At 32.0% G+C, this 17,912-nt stretch overlaps 2 protein-coding genes across 2 annotated transcripts; both read left to right on the plus strand.

The window, feature by feature from the left end:
* The first annotated feature begins 8,195 nt into the window (after window positions 1-8,195).
* On the plus strand, window positions 8,196-11,820 carry LOC111676049 (membrane alanyl aminopeptidase). Its single transcript, XM_023436931.2, is given in 8 exon segments — window positions 8,196-8,357; window positions 8,472-8,943; window positions 8,945-8,967; window positions 9,031-9,189; window positions 9,257-9,731; window positions 9,836-10,077; window positions 10,144-11,265; window positions 11,327-11,820. Coding segments are annotated over 7 exon segments (2,793 nt in total). The 5' UTR covers window positions 8,196-8,357; window position 8,472; the 3' UTR covers window positions 11,628-11,820.
* A 2,309-nt stretch (window positions 11,821-14,129) lies between these two features.
* Window positions 14,130-17,912, plus strand: LOC124419776 (membrane alanyl aminopeptidase-like). The gene is made up of 7 exons (XM_046950392.1): window positions 14,130-14,236; window positions 14,326-14,820; window positions 14,885-15,043; window positions 15,111-15,585; window positions 15,659-15,900; window positions 15,969-17,090; window positions 17,159-17,912. Exons 2-7 carry the CDS (start codon window positions 14,327-14,329, stop codon window positions 17,457-17,459), a joined length of 2,793 nt encoding a protein of 930 aa, XP_046806348.1. The 5' UTR covers window positions 14,130-14,236; window position 14,326; the 3' UTR covers window positions 17,460-17,912.

Consider the following 17,912-nt stretch of genomic DNA (forward strand, 5'->3'; position numbering starts at 1 on the left):
CTGTAAATAAGTTAATTAAACTAAAATATCATAATTTTAGCACAAAGGTCAAACTTGTTTTTATTGAGAATTTTTGATAAATATCAAGATATTTTTGGATTTATTTATTGTTATAGAAAATACCTCGGTCACATGCCAAAAATACTCGATTAGCATTGGTACTTGTATTAAAATCATAAAGAATATAAATACTGATATTTCTAATCGATTATTAGGTACAATAAAAAATATTTTCATTGATCAACTATTGAATATATGTACGTGTATACAACAATTCCATGAAATTTAATTCCAAAAGATTATTTTCAGATATTTCACAATATTTGTTTAACTTATTATTGTTATATATTTTGTATATCATGGGACAGCTAGATATGGATGTAATATTTATTTTAAGAACTTCGAATTGAATTGAAAAACTTAAATTCAGTCAGAGTGATCATGCATAAATAAAAATCTAATAAATTATATAGCGTTTGGTCGATATGATTGATGTCTTAAATCTGTTTTTAAAATAGAACTTAGATACTGTTAAGATATCTGAATATATATGAAAACATTCTATTTGTATAAAACTAAAATTTTAAATAAATATATATGTTGCGCCCGATGTTAGGCAATAAATCAAAATTATTTATTAACGTTTGTTTTTTTTTTAATCGAACTAATTTTGTTTGTGCTATAATACGTCGTGTGGAGACATAATGATCGTTAAATACTTTAACAACAGTTGAAAAGATAACAATAACTACACCGTGCTACAGGTACATATACATACAGGGAAAAGAATTAACATTGAATAACATTTTTTTTAATTTATTACAATTAATAATTTGTTTTAACATTAATTTGTATTAATTTACAACTGTGTTTTTATATGAAATCTATTACTTACTCTATCATTATGCCTTTAATAAAAAAAATAATATTTTTCCTATTGTTATCACGTGTCTGCCTTAACAGTGAGATTAAGAAAAGTAATATTTTATCAATAAAAATAGTCATAAAGTCCACTTTTTAATCAAGGTCAGACTAAATGTAAAATGAAACAAGCAAATTAAGTTGAATTTAAAACAAATATTAAAGTATATTTTTTAATTTCTTTAATTTCTTTAAAAACAAAAAAAAAACCAAAAAGTTCACTTTTTCCGGTTCTCACCTAATTCCGACTGTACATACTTAATTTCATGTTTCTAGATTCAATATTTTAGAAAAATCAAAAAGTAGCTTTTGTAGAACGAAAAATTACCAAAAAAAATTACCATTGATTTGTTCTCGTCTAATCCGGGCTCTACATACTTAATTTCATGTTTCTGGGTTCACTATTAGAGAAAACTCAAAAAGTGAGTTTTATGAGTTCTCATCTAATTCCAAATCTTCATACTTAATTTCATGTTTCTAGGTTCAATATTATATAGTATTCAAAAGGTACCTTTGGAAAACGAAAAAGTACCAAAAAGTTCCTTTTTATGGCTTCTAACTTAGCCAATAACAACACACTAGTGCTGCCCTCGCTTTGCTACTCTTGATCTGCTGCTCTCGCTCTGCCTTGTTTTTATAAACAAGAGTACAATAACAAAATTTACCGTATTTTGTATTTTTTTATTTTTTTTTTTTGTGCAACTTCTGTTTGAGTATGAATAAAAAATCTCAATTTTTGATAAAATTTTCCGAGGTTGTGTCGGATTTTGGCTCATATCACCGTTATTTATAGACCGATTTTACAGATTTTAAATAGCGATCTTCTCGACAGATCTGGTCGATTTCTGGGGTCCTCTCAAAACTGATTTCAACAAACATACAGACGGACAGACAGACAAATATGCCTTAATCGACTTCGCTATCTATAAGGATCAGGAATATATATAAAATTATATTATAGAATTTACAACGGAATGACAAATTTATATTTACCCACGAAGGTGAAGGGTAAAAAAATATATTCATAATCGACCATGTTGTTCTACTCGTTAATCGTTTATGTTTATTAATAAAAACATAATTATTCTTTGATTTAATAAAATAATAAAAAAAGGATTTTGTATTGCTTTAATAAAAACTTTATTTCAGAATATATGTACCTATTTCCTAATTATAATATTAATATTCCCTAAATAATAATAAAACCAATCGCAGTTTTAATCAAATTAAAAAAAAAAAACTCTTTAAAAGATTAAATTAAAATAAAATAATGTATAATAAATTTAATAACAATTTATTGGCAAAACTACAATAATAAAAATAAAATCAAATTGCACTCGTAAAGCACTAAACAGGAATTTAAAATATCGCCTAAGTATTTAAGAAAAATACTTATTCAATTTAAGAGTTTCTATAATCAATTGTTAACGTGCGAATAGATAAGATTAAGAAAAAACTATAGTCAGAATAAATGCTTATAAATCTGTTTAAAAAAACAATAACTGATTAATCTAAAAACTTCCCCTTAAAATTAAATAAAATTTTTACGGTTGTAATTATGTACAATTATTATAAATGAATGAAATACATGTGTTGTTTAAAAAAATATTGATATGCCTTGACATTGACAGACGAAGTTTAGTCGACCGAACTCTGTTGTCAAGCAATTGGGAATATTTATGTATTAATTTGATAAAACATATAACTAACTAACTAATTAATGAATTAACTAACTAACTAACTAACTAACTAACTAACAAACTAACTAACTAACTAACTAACTAACTAACTAACTACTAACTAACTAACTAACTAACTAACTAACTAACTAACTAACTAACTAACTAACTAACCATCTAACTAACTATCTAACTAACTAATTATCTATCTATCTATCTATCTATCTATCTATCTATCTATCTATCTATCTATCTATCTATCTATCTATCTATCTATCTATCTATCTATCTATCTATCTATCTATCTATCTAACTAACTACTCATGACTTTGCTGCCTATATCCGACATCTTACCAACAAGGCCTACAACAAGTTGGGCTTCGAAGACAAGAAAGACGCTACCACTTTGGATATTTATAATCGTGCTAAGACCTTAGCTTGGTCTTGCAAATTTGGCAACTCTGAATGTATTGCCAAGGCCAAATCATACTTCAACAAAAACTTAAAGGCTGATCCTGTTCCCGTCAACATTCGTTCTGTTGTATATTGTACAGCTATGCGTGAAGGCAATGAAGAAGATTTCAACAAGCTTTACACCAAGTACAAGACTGAAACTGTTGCCACCGAAGAAACTTTGACTTTGAACAATTTGGGTTGTGTTAATGACAGCAAATTGGTTTCCAGATTCTACCATATGGTTGCCTCCGATGAAGTACGTCGTCAAGATACATCAAGTGCTTTGAGTAGTTTATATTCTGAGAACAACGAAAATGTTGAACCCGTCTTTGACTTGGTCGATCAAAATGTTGAAAAATTGGCCAACTCGTAAGTATAAACATTAGGTTTACTACATATAATGAAAAAGAAAATTAAAAATAAAAGTAAAAACTAACTAACTAACTAACCACCTAACTAACTAACTACCTAACTAACTAATCAATGAATACGTGTTTTCAGGTCCAATGAAGAATTCTATTGTAAACGACTTAAATCGGTCCATTATTTCAACTAGCCTCTACTTTTATATAAAAATAAAATCATTCATTACGAAGATCGGCCGATGTTTGACCTTTTATGAAAGTGAAATTAAATTTGAAATACATAAATATTGCGAAAATTATATAAATTTTTGATATGGAAGGTATAAATATAACTACTGCATACCTAACTGCTTCCTCCCATGCATCTTAAAAATAATGCCTTACAAGAAAAATTTTGGAAGCCATATATTCAGAAATTATTGTTTGTGGTGTACAAATTTACTTTTCGACAGCTCTTAAATCATTAAATTGTTGTATCTTTAATTGTAATCCAAAATTGTATGTCATAAAATAATCTCAAATCAGTTAAATCAGCACAAATTCAACATTGAGAAATGTGCACATTTTGGATCAGGGATGGAAAAAGAGATTTTGTTTCAGTATCAAAAAATATTTCAGAGAGTATTTTTTTGGATCTTAAAGTACTTAGGTTAGGTTAGGTTGATAGGAGGATGTGTACTACATCAAATCCGAAGAAATTTACCTAGGCCACAATCGGACCTGTTGTGCGCTCTTTATCATGAAAAAAAGGAACTGAATAAATTATTTTTCAGTGTTCAGAAACTCAGTTCCTTCAACGTAATTCCTAAGAATCTTCTAATCAGTATTGGTCAGGAATGTTATTTCCGGAATAACATCACTTCCAAGATACTTGGATTTCGACGAAAGCCTGACAGTGGCAAAGAAAGTGCTCCAGAGTTTCACTGTCCTCTCCACATGTTCTACATACGTTTGAATCCAAACGTCCAATTTTGCATAAATGTGCTGAGTGTGTCCACTCAGAATATGTACTATCATACTAACTTCAGATTGCTCATTTTGAGGAGATTTTTCGTCTTGCTATCATCAGGGTCCCCCATAGGATTTTCGTGGTTCTACACATTTCATAATTCCAAGAGGTCTTATGGGATTCTCTCACCCATATTTTTAGTTCAGCTTTTGTTGCGTCGAATGGTTTTGCGTTCATCAGTTTAACTGCCTTGAGCTCCCTTCCCTTTAAAGCTATTACATTTGCCCTTTCGTTACCGACTACTCCCGAGTGGGCTGGTACCCATATGATGTTATAAAGTTATAAGCCTTGAAAAGGGACAAAAATTGCGATTTCTCAAAACTCAGGCCATAATATCTCAGATTCCAGATGTGATGGAGAAAATATGAAGTAATATTCGAACTCAGCGAATAATCTTATAGAAGCGTCTAACATAGTCTCAGGGTTTCAACTATTTTAACATTTTGTCTGATAATATTGAAAAGAAACAACTGCTAAAGTTATAGAGTACTTTAGTAGCTGTTTCGTAAAACTTTTGTTTGATGCGAGAATAAGTGCCAAAAAAAAATTTAAAAAGTATTTTGAATTTTAAAGAAACTTTCACCCCCATATTCTAATTCTCTTGTTATTTCAAAACGATTTATTGAAAGTTCCCATACAAAAAAAATTATTTTAACAGACAGATTTACTAACGATAATCGGATATTGAGATTGTAGCCCTGAAAGTATCAAATAAGACTCGGGAGTATCAGGGTACTTTTGCACATAAAATAGTATCAATAAAAGTACCATCATACCAATTTTGCCATCCCTGTTTTGGATTCTTTAAGCAGAGCCTGCTCTCTGCCTTACAAATCTGCGTCCAAGGAGGCAGTAGTTTTTCATGTCGTTTTTTTTAGATATTTTAATGTAGATTTAAACTAGAATGAATTTATACGATATTTATTCTATATTTAAATCCAATTCCAATTAATTTCTGACTCATCAAAAATAGTTTAATAATGCGTTATTAGAAGAAGGGACTTTTTTCATTTCTACTTAATTTAGTTTTACTTTTTCAGTTTTCTCCGAAATTGTACAAGTCTAAATTGATTGATAGATTTTGGACATTAATGTTAATTTCATAAGCACTCATACTTGTCATTGATTGGAAAATTTAGGACTATTTATTGTTATTATGAAATTGATAATGACTTTTTAAGAATTTAGACATTTTGATATTCAAATACATATGTATATGTATAATAGTACTTACGGCAGTACTTATTTTTATTATTTAACACGTTTAACAGTTTATCGACAAAGTATTTACCACTATTATCGCATTAAATATTGGTCACACTTGGTAAAGGCTGCGTAATCTACAAGATTTGCAGCACTCACTGCTGTCATTAAACCAACTTCGGGGAAAAGTTGTATGAGAAAACAGATTTGGTTAAAAAATTAGCAGTTTTTTGTACTATAAATGCAATAACAAAAATTCAATAATATTTTGAATAAATTAATGTTATTGTATATTATTAAACTAAATAGGAATTTCAAGTAAATTTTTTATTTTGTTCAAAAAAAAACATAGTTTATGAGAATATACAACCATATTTACAAACAGCTGTGTAAAGAGCGCTTTTCTTAGCTTTAGTCTCTTTTTGAATAACTTCTCTATGCTTTAACTTCTGAAAAAACAACTTTTTAAACTCAAAAAACTTATCGATCGGATTAAATAGTATTGATTTAAAAATTTACCTTAATACAAGTTGTACTTATGGTTTAATTTTTATTATTGTTTTATATTGCCTTGTACTCGTATTTCGGAAGTTTATGCCCATAATATTAAAATTTTTTCACGTTTCATTATTTTGTTTGAGCTCTGACGATATCTTTACGTGCGTAAGTATACATTTTGATTTGACAAAAAAAAATTAAACATCACAACAAATTTGACATATATTTTATTTTAAATGGGAACTTAAAAAATACATTAAACAATTTTTATCAATTAACAATGTTTATTGATTTTATTTTTAATGGAAAAAAATCTAATTTGCGGAGAGTCTTCGAACTTTACGACCTCCAGCAGTAGTGTTGAACGTATAAATAAGTTTGAAATTCTGTTGTTAGCATTTATAAATACGTTTTGCTGCTGGAATAAAGCGTTTCCTAGGAATTATATTCGAATTTTAAATGTTATTCACACCTAACTAAACGAAATTTTTAATTTGTATAACATTAAAATTGAAATTAAATTAAATATAGAATAAAATCATTTGCAATATCTGAAATAAAACTTGTACTACATTTTTTAAAATCCCTTTATAAAGAATTTTGAAAAATCTTTCCAAATCTGTGAACTGTTTTTAGTTAGTAAGTTAGCAAATTTGTAAGTTAGTAAGTAAGTAAGTTAGCAAGATAGTAAGTAAGTAAGTAAGTCAGTAAGTTAGTAAGTTAGTAAGTTAGTAAGTTAGTAAGTTAGTAAGTTAGTAAGTTAGTAAGTTAGTAAGTTAGTAAGTTAGTAAGTTAGTAAGTTAGTAAGTTAGTAAGTTAGTAAGTTAGTAAGTTAGTAAGTTAGTAAGTTAGTAAGTTAGTAAGTTAGTAAGTTAGTAAGTTAGTAAGTTAGTAAGTTAGTAAGTTAGTAAGTTAGTAAGTTAGTAAGTTAGTAAGTTAGTAAGTCAGTAAGTTAGCAAATAATATTGGTCCTACTATATACAAGGAATCGGAAATTCTTGATCTTCTGGACATGACAATAAAGTATCGAAATTGGTACGATACATGGTTTTCGGATCAATAACGAATTCTATTGCAAATGGTTTAAGTCGGTCTATTATTTCACCTCGGCTCTATCCAACCGGACCTCCTGATAAGGATTTAAAGCTTAGAGCTACCCAAAATATACCAGTAACTATTCAGAAATCGTTATGCTGGAAGTCTATGGAGCAAAAACTTAACTAATTCGGGTGATTAACAAATTATATGTAAATCAATCGTTATTTCTTACAAATTAAATTAGATGCGATTCTTTAGATTGCATTCTTGTCAAGAAAATCCGAAAGAGTTTTCAAATGATATGAAATTCAAAATAGGAACACTATTTTTTTTTTGTAATGGGTGCAAAAATGTCAAAAAGAAAACACTTAAGCGGAAATGTTTCTTAGCGAAAATTCTGAAATTTACGTAGGGTTCATTCACTTAGTTGTATGTACATGAATTTATTGACGCGTTGCAATTTTAATTAAGACCTATGCATAATTTGTATGACTCAATTTTAAAGAACTAATTTACAATTTCATACCGTTTTACAAATGTTAAATGTGTTAACTCTAGTTATATTCTTTTAAATTGTGCATAATGTAAAAGCATGTATACTTTCAGAGAATTCTCTTAGTACATACGCCCTCTTTATAATGACTTTTAAAAGTGGGAGTAACTAAACAATAAGTCATGTTAGTATAAGTAATTAAGTAAGTAAGGATTACTTATCATACTAATTACATTTTATATGTTTATACAATAATATCTCCCTGCTCTCCATTTATTCTTCACTGTAGCTCAATAAATACCGCGACTAACCGAATGAACCTCAATAAAAGAGTACCTACAACAAGAGTGTTCTAGCCAGGCACAAATGAAGTACGACGAATACAATTTTGCAGCAGTTAACACTAATACTAATAATATTATATGTAGAGTTAGTATTAGCAGAAATCAGCTAAAAGCCTTATCGCATCTCATAAAAAACAACAAAAATGATTTTAATTTCTTCTGATAATATAATATTTTTTATACCAGCAGTGAGCCACTATATACATATGTACATAAAAGTTTGTTTTGTATTGTTGTTAATGAGTTTATTTTATTATAAATAGAACTTCTGCAGCGACAAAGCATTCAGTAGGCCCACAAATTTCGGCCACTTTGAATAGTGAATTCCGTGATCAATTCAAAAGTGAAAAGGTGTGTTGAAAGTGAATTAAAATGTATTGAATATAAATATTAAAAAAAAAACATAATTATATGATTAAAAGATAAAAAATAAAAATTTAAAAGAAGAAAAAATTTGTTTTACAGAATGTCGCCTATTTCTATTGCTACTATTTTGGTAGCCTGCTTATGCTTGGCATATGCTGCTCCTTTTGCTGAGGAGCTTCAAACCCCTGTACCTGCTGCCGATGTCAACTACCGTCTACCCTTAAATATTAAACCCATCAATTACAAAATTAATCTTAAGCCTTATTTGAATGAAACTCATCCCAAGGCCTTCAAGTTCGATGGTGAATGTTATGTTGAAATTCAAGCCCAACAAAATACCAAAGAAATTCAATTGCATATTAAGAATCTTAATATTACTGTAAGTGAATACTACAAAAAGGATACTCCTTCAGCGAAAAAGAATTTACCCACTGCCACTCCCAATAGCTTGACTGATATTGTGGTTTATACCTTAAACGAAGAGTTACAAGCTAATGTTTCATACATTTTGCATTATGTTTACACTGGCAGCATGGATGATGATATGCACGGTTTCTACCGCAGTTACTATAAAAACCGCCAACAATGTTACCAAGTAAATTTTAGAAACCAAAACTCTTAAAGTTATGTAATTAAAAAAAATTTTGCTTATTTACAGATGGCTTGGTTCCACTCAGTTCCAAAGAAATCATGCCCGCCGTGCTTTCCCCTCTTTTGATGAACCTAAATTCAAGGCCACCTACGATCTTTCTTTGACCCGCCACCGTAGCTTAAGAAGTGCTGGTCCCACTCGTCTGATTGAAATTAAACCCGAGGGGTAAGTACATATATATTTCCCCGATTTCTTTTGGTAGAACAATTCTAATCTGTAATATACCCTGTAGTGAATATGTTACTGATGTTTATGCTACTACACCTAAAATGTCAACATACATTTTGGCTTTCATTGTTTCCGAATTCAATGATCGTTATGATGGTGAGTTTGGTGTTCTTGCCAGACCCGAATACTACTCCCAAACCGAATACAGTTTCGATGCTGGCAAGAAACTTCTTAAGGCTCTAGACGATTACATGGGTATTCCTTACTACTCAATGGGTGATGATAAAATGCACTTGGCTGCTATTCCTGATTTCTCTGCTGGTGCTATGGAAAACTGGGGTCTCTTGACATTCAGAGAACGTGCCTTGCTATATGATGAAGAACACAGTACTTTGAGTTCGAAGCAATATATTGCTGCTGTCGTTGCTCACGAACAGGCTCATATGTGGTGGGGTGATTTAGTAACCTGTGATTGGTGGAGTTACACCTGGTTGAACGAAGGTTTTGCTCGTTACTTCCAATACTTCGGTACTAATATGGTAAGCAAAAACTCCTTACATAATATTGCCTAAATCATTAACTTAATTAAAATTCTTTAGTTTTTAATGTACTTACTAAGAATATATTTTCTATTGAATTATAGGTTGAAAGTTACTTTGATATGGACAGACAGTTCGTTGTCGACCAAATCCAAAGTGTCATGGGTATGGATGCCACAAATGCTACCAATCCAATGAGTGACGAAGATACCCACACTCCTGCCGATTTAGGTCGTATGTTCAACAGTATTTCATACAACAAAGGTGCCACATTCATTCGTATGACCAAATACATTTTGGGAGAAGAGAAATTCAGAACATCTTTAAATGATTATCTTACAACTCAGTAAGTTTACAATTTATCAAACTATCTGGGATTATTAAATAACATTAATAATTTTTAATATTACAGTGCATATACCAACACTATTCCCTCCGATCTATTTACAATTTGGAAAAAATACTGGCCTGCTGAATTTGCCCAGTATGCCGATGCTTATTTTGCCTCTTTCACAACTCAAGTTGGTTATCCTGTTGTTACTTTCAATCGCACCAGTCCTACTGTAGTACATATCAGCCAAAAACGTTTCTTATTAAAGGATTTTGAAACAGCCGATCCCAAATTAACCTACACAGTTCCCATTACCTACACTACAAGTGCTGAAAAGGATTTCGAAAATGCTAGTCCCAAATTCTTCCTCACACAACCTTATAAAATCGAAACAGTAGACAAGGATACTACTTGGATTATGGGCAACATTCAAGAGACTGGTTATTACCGTGTCAATTATGATACTTATACTTGGCATCAAATTCATCATAAACTTTATTCTCACAACTGGGATGGCATTCATGAATTGAATCGTGCTCAAGTTGTTGATGATCTTCTGAATTTGGCTCGTGCTGGTGAAATCGAATACAGGTTGGCATTCGATGTCCTTGAATATCTTGAAACCGAAACCAACTACTTGCCCTGGACTGCCGCATTCAATGGTTTCAATTATATAACCATTCGTTTGGGTACCGATACTCAAGACTTTGCTCGCTATATCCGTTATCTTAGCAACAAGGCCTACACACAGTTAGGCTTCGAAGAAAAGAAAGAAGATACCACTTTGGATATTTATAATCGTGCTAAGATCTTAGCTTGGTCCTGCAAATACGGTAACACTGAATGTATTTCCAGGGCCAAATCTTACTTCAATAAAAACTTGAAGGCCGAACCTGTTCCCGTCAACATTCGTTCTGTTGTATATTGTACCGCTATGCGTGAAGGCAATGAACAAGACTTCGACAAGCTATACAACAAATTCAAGACCGAAACTGTTGCCACCGAAGAAACTTTGATTTTGAACTCTTTGGGTTGTGTTAAGGATAGTAAATTGGTTTCCAGATACTTCCATATGATCGCCTCCGATGAAGTTCGTCGTCAAGATAAGTCAAGCGCTATGTCCAGCTTGTATTCCGAAAATAATGAAAATGTTGAACCTGTCTTTGACTTGGTCGACGAAAACGTTGATAAACTTGCCGAATCGTAAGTCTCAAACATATAGTTCTCTAAAAATGTAAAGTGTACTTATTATGTTTTCTTTTAGTATGGGTGATTACTCCTCCGTTGCTTCCATCGTCTCCAACATTGCTTCCCGTTTCACCACCGAAGCCCAACTACAAAAATTGAAGGCTTTCAATGCTAGACATAAAAACAAGTTCGGCAGTTCAGTCTCAACATTGGAAAGTGCTGTTAAGAATGTTGAATTTAACTTGGATTGGTCTAAACAGAAGATGGGATTCATCAAGTCTTTCTTCCAAGAACACGGTAAAAGTAGTGCCGGCATTAACAGCGTCTCTTTTGTTACTTTAGCTGTAGTGGCTTTGATTGCCATGATCTTCCATTAAATTGATTGTAGCAGACAATAGGATATTTTAATCCCGAGTGTTTTACGAAGCTGCTATATGTTTGTTAGTCTTGTTCTACGTCTACAGAAACTGTAGTTAACGTATTGTTATCTAATGTATTATAGTTAATTATTAAATTTACCTTAATATAATATATAAAAAAATATATTTTTAATAAAAAAAAAAACTAAATTTATTTAAAAATGTTTTTTTTATAGTACGAGAGGGATAATGCACATCCATGTATGTGTGTATGTACGAAGAATTTTGATATCAATGCATGGGTGTGCGATAATGGTAGAACTATTAATAAGGGGAGTAACACCTCCCATAAAATAGGCATTAGACTTTAACCTTTAGTTTAATTATGAACATTTAATAAATGGACTAGGAATTGTGGGCGTGGCACCTCACATATAAATTAAAGACTAAAAATCTTATATTTGGGAATCTGTAACAGTTGAAAGAAAACTTATTATTTAAAGAAAAAATTTACATATTCCTTGTGAAAAGGGTATGCCTGTCTTAGTCACAGGGACACACTGTGGTAATACTGATATGAACAGAGTATACTCTGAACATATCAGGACAAGGAAGGAAAATTCAATGGTATCATATGTATATGATACCTTTCATCCATCATCATTCAACCCAGCACACATCTCATTCTTACGACACATTCATTAGGTAGACGGGTTACCACCGCCGAACCTCACATTCATCCCGTACTATATACAATTAATACCAACTCATTTCCAACGCTTAGTCCCACTGTTATTACTCTGTGGGGTATCTGTTGTTTTCGGCAACAGCACCGAACTTATTCCGAAATATTGACTATTATCATGCATCAGTCTTTTAACCGACATGTACTCTCCCCGCGAATTTTGGTTTAAAACACAGCCACTACGAAGGAACCTCAACCAACTGACCAGCCAGGACATAGTCCTGCGGGCAACTGGCCACCCGATTATGCGGTGATCTGGTCTGACCTCTGGTAATCTATACAAGGACTAAGCCAAGCAGTAGACTATAACCAATTTTTCAGTCCCGGCTAGAGGTATTGGCCACTTCTTTATACCCCGGGATTGCAATAGATAGCGGAGTCGATTATGCCATGTCCGTCTGTCTGACTGTCTGTATGTTTGTTTTTAGAGGACCCCAGATAACGGCGAGATCCAAATCTTCAATAATTCTGTTAAACCTGCTTTCGGGAACATCGCTATTAAAAATCAGCAAAATCGGGCTATAAATAACGGAGATATGAGCAAAAATCCGAGACCATCTCTAAAAATTTCATCAAAAATTTACATTTTTTATGCTCAAACATTAATTGCATAATTCATAATCATATGGTAAATTTTGTTATTGTACTCTTGTTTATAAAAACAAGGCAGAGCGAGAGCAGCAGAGAAAAAGTAGCCGAGCAAGAGCAGCACTAGTGTGTTGTGACTCTTTAAAAATTTTTCATAATATTGAATCTAGAACAGAGAAGATCAATATTGACATTACATACCACGCGTGATAGGTTAAGAAAATTCTGCTGACGCTAATTTATACACATACACTATAGGTTTAATTCTTCTTCTTTTTAAAATGAGCAATATCAGTTGGTTTGCTCTCAACCTCAGTACATCCATGGAGTAAATTCTAGTTCTTTTTCGCTTCTTTAGAAGTTTTTTTTTTTTTTTGGGATTTAATGGAAACATCATTTGTTTTTGTATAATGAAAAGTCGACTTTTTGATCTTTTTAATATCGACTTTTTCTAACAAGATTAACTTTTTTTAGAGAAAATAAATCAACTTTAATTTTCAACAAAAAATCGGAAAAGTCTTAGATTATTTTTAAATCGATTTATAGAGCCCTAGGCAAATTTTAATTAATTTTGTAAATAAAATGTAATATCCATTATTTATAATGATAACCTTTTGGACCGAGTTTATTATCTCAAATAAAAAAAAAGCACAGCAAAACCTTTCCAGCCAGAAATCAGCAATCACAAATCAAAACGTTATCGCTTTGAGTACAAATGCATCATCATACCCTCTTCAATGATAAAATGTCAATTTATAGTAGATTAATAAATATCGATACGGTTTCTATAATCCAAAATAAAAGATCTCAACAAAATTACTATATACATAGAGAACAAAAATGTCATTACACTAATACTAAGACTTATTGCAATAGTATTACCACAAATCAAATAAAAACGTTATCAGCTTCATAAAAACCATCAACAAAAATTATTAGTAACTTATTAAGATTATACTTTCTTGGGTGATTAATATACATATACATACATATGAATGAGAGTTATAATATATGAGCAATTCCTAAAAATACAATATGGGAAACCTATAGAATGACAGTTGGAACTGCTTAGCAGTCTATTAATCATATATTTTCTGTTTAATGAATTGGTTTTAAAACCGTAACGCCCATTTTCACAATCTTCATACTTCTATTGTTGAGAAAATAAAAACTCTTGGGAATTGCTCATATAGAGTTGATTTCTTATAAATAGAACTTCTGCTACGATCAAACTTTCAGTAGGCCCACAAATTTTGGCCACTTTTAATAGTGAATTCCGCGCTCGACTAAAAAGGTCTGCTAAAGTATAATTAAGAAAAAACTACATAAAAACAAATTAAAGGAAATAAATATTATTAAACGGAAATATTTTATATTTTACAGAATGTCGCCTATATATATTGCTACCATTTTGGTAGCCTGCTTATGCTTGACATATGCTGCTCCTTTTGCTGAGGAGGTTCAAACCCCTGTACCTGCTGCCGATGTCAACTACCGTCTACCCTTAAATATTAAACCCATCAATTACAACATTAATCTTAAGCCTTATTTGAATGAAACTCATCCCAAGGCCTTCAAGTTCGATGGTGAATGTTATGTTGAAATTCAAGCCCAACAAAATACCAAAGAAATTCAATTGCATATTAAGAATCTTAATATTACTGTAAGTGAATACTACAAAAAGGATACTCCTTCAGCGAAAAAGAATTTACCCACTGCCACTCCCAATAGCTTGACTGATATTGTGGTTTATACCTTAAACGAAGAGTTACAAGCTAATGTTTCATACATTTTGCATTATGTTTACACTGGCAGCATGGATGATGATATGCACGGTTTCTACCGCAGTTACTATAAAACCGCCAACAATGTTACCAAGTAAATTTTTAGAAACCAAAACTCTTAAAGTTATGTAATTAAAAAAAATTTTATTTATTTGCAGATGGCTTGGTTCGACTCAGTTCCAAAGAAATCATGCCCGCCGTGCTTTCCCCTCTTTTGATGAACCTAAATTCAAGGCCACCTACGATCTTTCTTTGACCCGTCACCGTAGCTTAAGAAGTGCTGGTCCCACTCGTCTGATTGAAATTAAACCCAATGGGTAAGTACATACACATTTCCCCTATTTCTTTTGGTGGAACAATTCTAATCTATAATATACCCTGTAGTGAATATGTTACGGATGTATATGATACTACTCCAAAAATGTCAACATACATTTTGGCTTTCATTGTTTCCGAATTCAATGATCGTTATGATGGTGAGTTTGGTGTTCTTGCCAGACCCGAATACTACTCCCAAACTGAATACATTTTCGATGCTGGTAAGAAACTTCTTAAAGCTTTAGACGACTACATGGGTATTCCCTACTACTCAATGGGTAATGATAAAATGCACTTGGCTGCTATTCCTGATTTCTCTGCTGGTGCTATGGAAAACTGGGGCCTTTTGACATTCAGAGAACGTGCCTTGCTCTATGATGAAGAACACAGTGCTCTGAGTTCGAAACAATATATTGCTGCTATTGTTGCTCACGAACAGGCTCATATGTGGTGGGGTGATTTGGTAACCTGTGATTGGTGGAGTTACACCTGGTTGAACGAAGGTTTTGCCAGTTACTTCCAATATTTTGGCACACATATGGTAAGTAAAGACTTGGCCTCTTAATGGTTTTAATCGGATGTGTTGTTAATTGTTTTAATAATATTTTTATTAGGTTGAAGAGCATATGCAAATGGATAAACAATTTGTTGTCGATTACGTTCAAACCGTTATGGGTATGGATGCCACCAATGCTACCAATCCAATGAGTGACGAAGACACCAATACTCCCGAAGAGACAGGTCGTATGTTCAACAGTATTTCATACAACAAAGGTGCCACATTCATTCGTATGACCAAATATATTTTGGGTGAAGAGAAATTCAAAACTTCTTTAAACGATTATCTTAAAACTCAGTAAGTTTTGTTTAAAAAAAGATAGAATTTTACCGATCATGTATTAATGTAATTTGTCTACACTACAGCTCTTATACCAACACCATTCCCTCCGATCTCTTTACAATTTGGAAAAAATACTGGCCTGCTGAATTTGCCCAGTATGCCGATGCTTATTTTGCCTCTTTCACAACTCAAGTTGGTTATCCTGTTGTTACTTTCAATCGCACTAGTGCTACTGAGGTAGAAATCAGCCAAAAACGTTTTCTATTGAAGGATTTTGATACAGCCGATCCCAAATTAACCTACACAGTTCCCATTACCTACACTACAAGTGCTGAAAAGAATTTTGAAAATGCTAGTCCCAAATTCTTCCTCACACAAACTCCCAAAACAGTTACAGTAAACAAGGATGCTACTTGGGTTATGGGCAACATTCAGGAGTCTGGTTATTATCGTGTCAATTATGATACCAAATCTTGGCATCAAATTCATCATAAACTCTATTCTAACAACTGGGATGGTATTCATGAATTAAATCGTGCTCAAGTTGTTGATGATCTTCTGAATTTGGCTCGTTCTGGTGAAATGGAATACAGTTTGGCTTTCGATGTCCTTTCGTATCTTGAAACCGAAACCAACTATTTGCCCTGGACCTCTGCTTTCAATAGTTTCAATTATCTAAACATTCGTTTGGGTACCGATACTCAGGACTTTGCTGCCTATATCCGACACCTTACCAACAAGGCCTACAACAAGTTGGGCTTCGAAGAAAAGAAAGACGATACCACTTTGGATATTTATAATCGTGCTAAGATCTTGGCTTGGTCTTGCAAATTTGGCAACTCTGAATGTATTGCCAAGGCCAAATCATACTTCAACAAAAACTTAAAGGCTGATCCTGTTCCCGTCAACATTCGATCTGTTGTATATTGTACAGCTATGCGTGAAGGCAATGAAGAAGATTTCAACAAGCTTTACACCAAGTACAAGACTGAAACTGTTGCCACCGAAGAAACTTTGATTTTGAACAATTTGGGTTGTGTTAAGGACAGCAAATTGGTTTCCAGATTCTTCCATATGGTTGCCTCCGATGAAGTACGTCGTCAAGATAAATCAAGTGCTTTGAGTAGTTTATATTCTGAGAACAACGAAAATGTTGAACCCGTCTTTGACTTGGTCGATCAAAATGTTGAAAAACTGGCCAACTCGTAAGTATAAACATTAGGTTTACTACATATAATGAAAACAAAATTAATAATAAAAATTTCTATTTTAGTATGGGTGGTTATTCCTCAGTTGCTTCCGTCGTCTCTAACATTGCTTCTCGCTTTACTACCGATGCTCAACTACAGAAATTGAAGGATTTCAATGGTAAACATAAGGATAAGTTTGGCAGCTCAATATCCACTTTGGAAAATGCTGTAAAGACCGTTGAATTTAATTTGAAATGGTCTAAAGAAAAGTTGGGAGCTGTGAAGAGCTTCTTACAACAATATGGTACAAACGGTGCTGCCATTAATAGCATCTCACTTGTTACCTTAGTTGTAGTGGCCTTGATTGCCATGATCTTCCACTGAGGATTTATGCTATAAAGATAAATCTTTTTTTTTGTGAAAGAGTTCATAGTTTTAAAACAAAATTCGTTTGTTAAAGTATTGTTATTTAATGTATTTTAGTTAATATGTCCCTAAATATAATAATATTAAAAGAAAACCATAAAAACTGTACATTTTTTATGTTTCTTTCTAAAAATTTATTGGCCAATAATAGTGGCTGGCGGCATTTGATATTTAATCGCACTTCCAATATTATTACGATAACTATTTTATTAAAGCGATAATAATAAATCTAATCTAAATTTGGAATGTCGACAAGTTGTTAATAATAATATACTCTGGCATATTCTGAAGTAATATGAAGAAAATAGTTATAAGTATTTAATAAAAAAATCGTTTCAAGACTTGATAACGAAAATGTTTGAGTGATGAATGAAATATATTGAAAACTGTTCTTTTATGGAGATTATAAAA

The sequence above is a fragment of the Lucilia cuprina genome, chromosome 4 (genome assembly GCF_022045245.1).
Source record: "Lucilia cuprina isolate Lc7/37 chromosome 4, ASM2204524v1, whole genome shotgun sequence".
NCBI lineage: Eukaryota > Metazoa > Arthropoda > Insecta > Diptera > Calliphoridae > Lucilia > Lucilia cuprina.

Coding starts and splice junctions, on each gene's coding strand:
- LOC124419776 (XM_046950392.1), top strand. CDS start 14,327: ATGTCGCCTATATATATTGCTACCATTTTGGTAGCCTGCTTATGCTTG. Junction 14,821..14,884: donor ACCGCCAACAATGTTACCAA/GTAAATTTTTAG, acceptor ATTTATTTGCAG/ATGGCTTGGTTCGACTCAGT. Junction 17,091..17,158: donor GTTGAAAAACTGGCCAACTC/GTAAGTATAAAC, acceptor TTTCTATTTTAG/TATGGGTGGTTATTCCTCAG.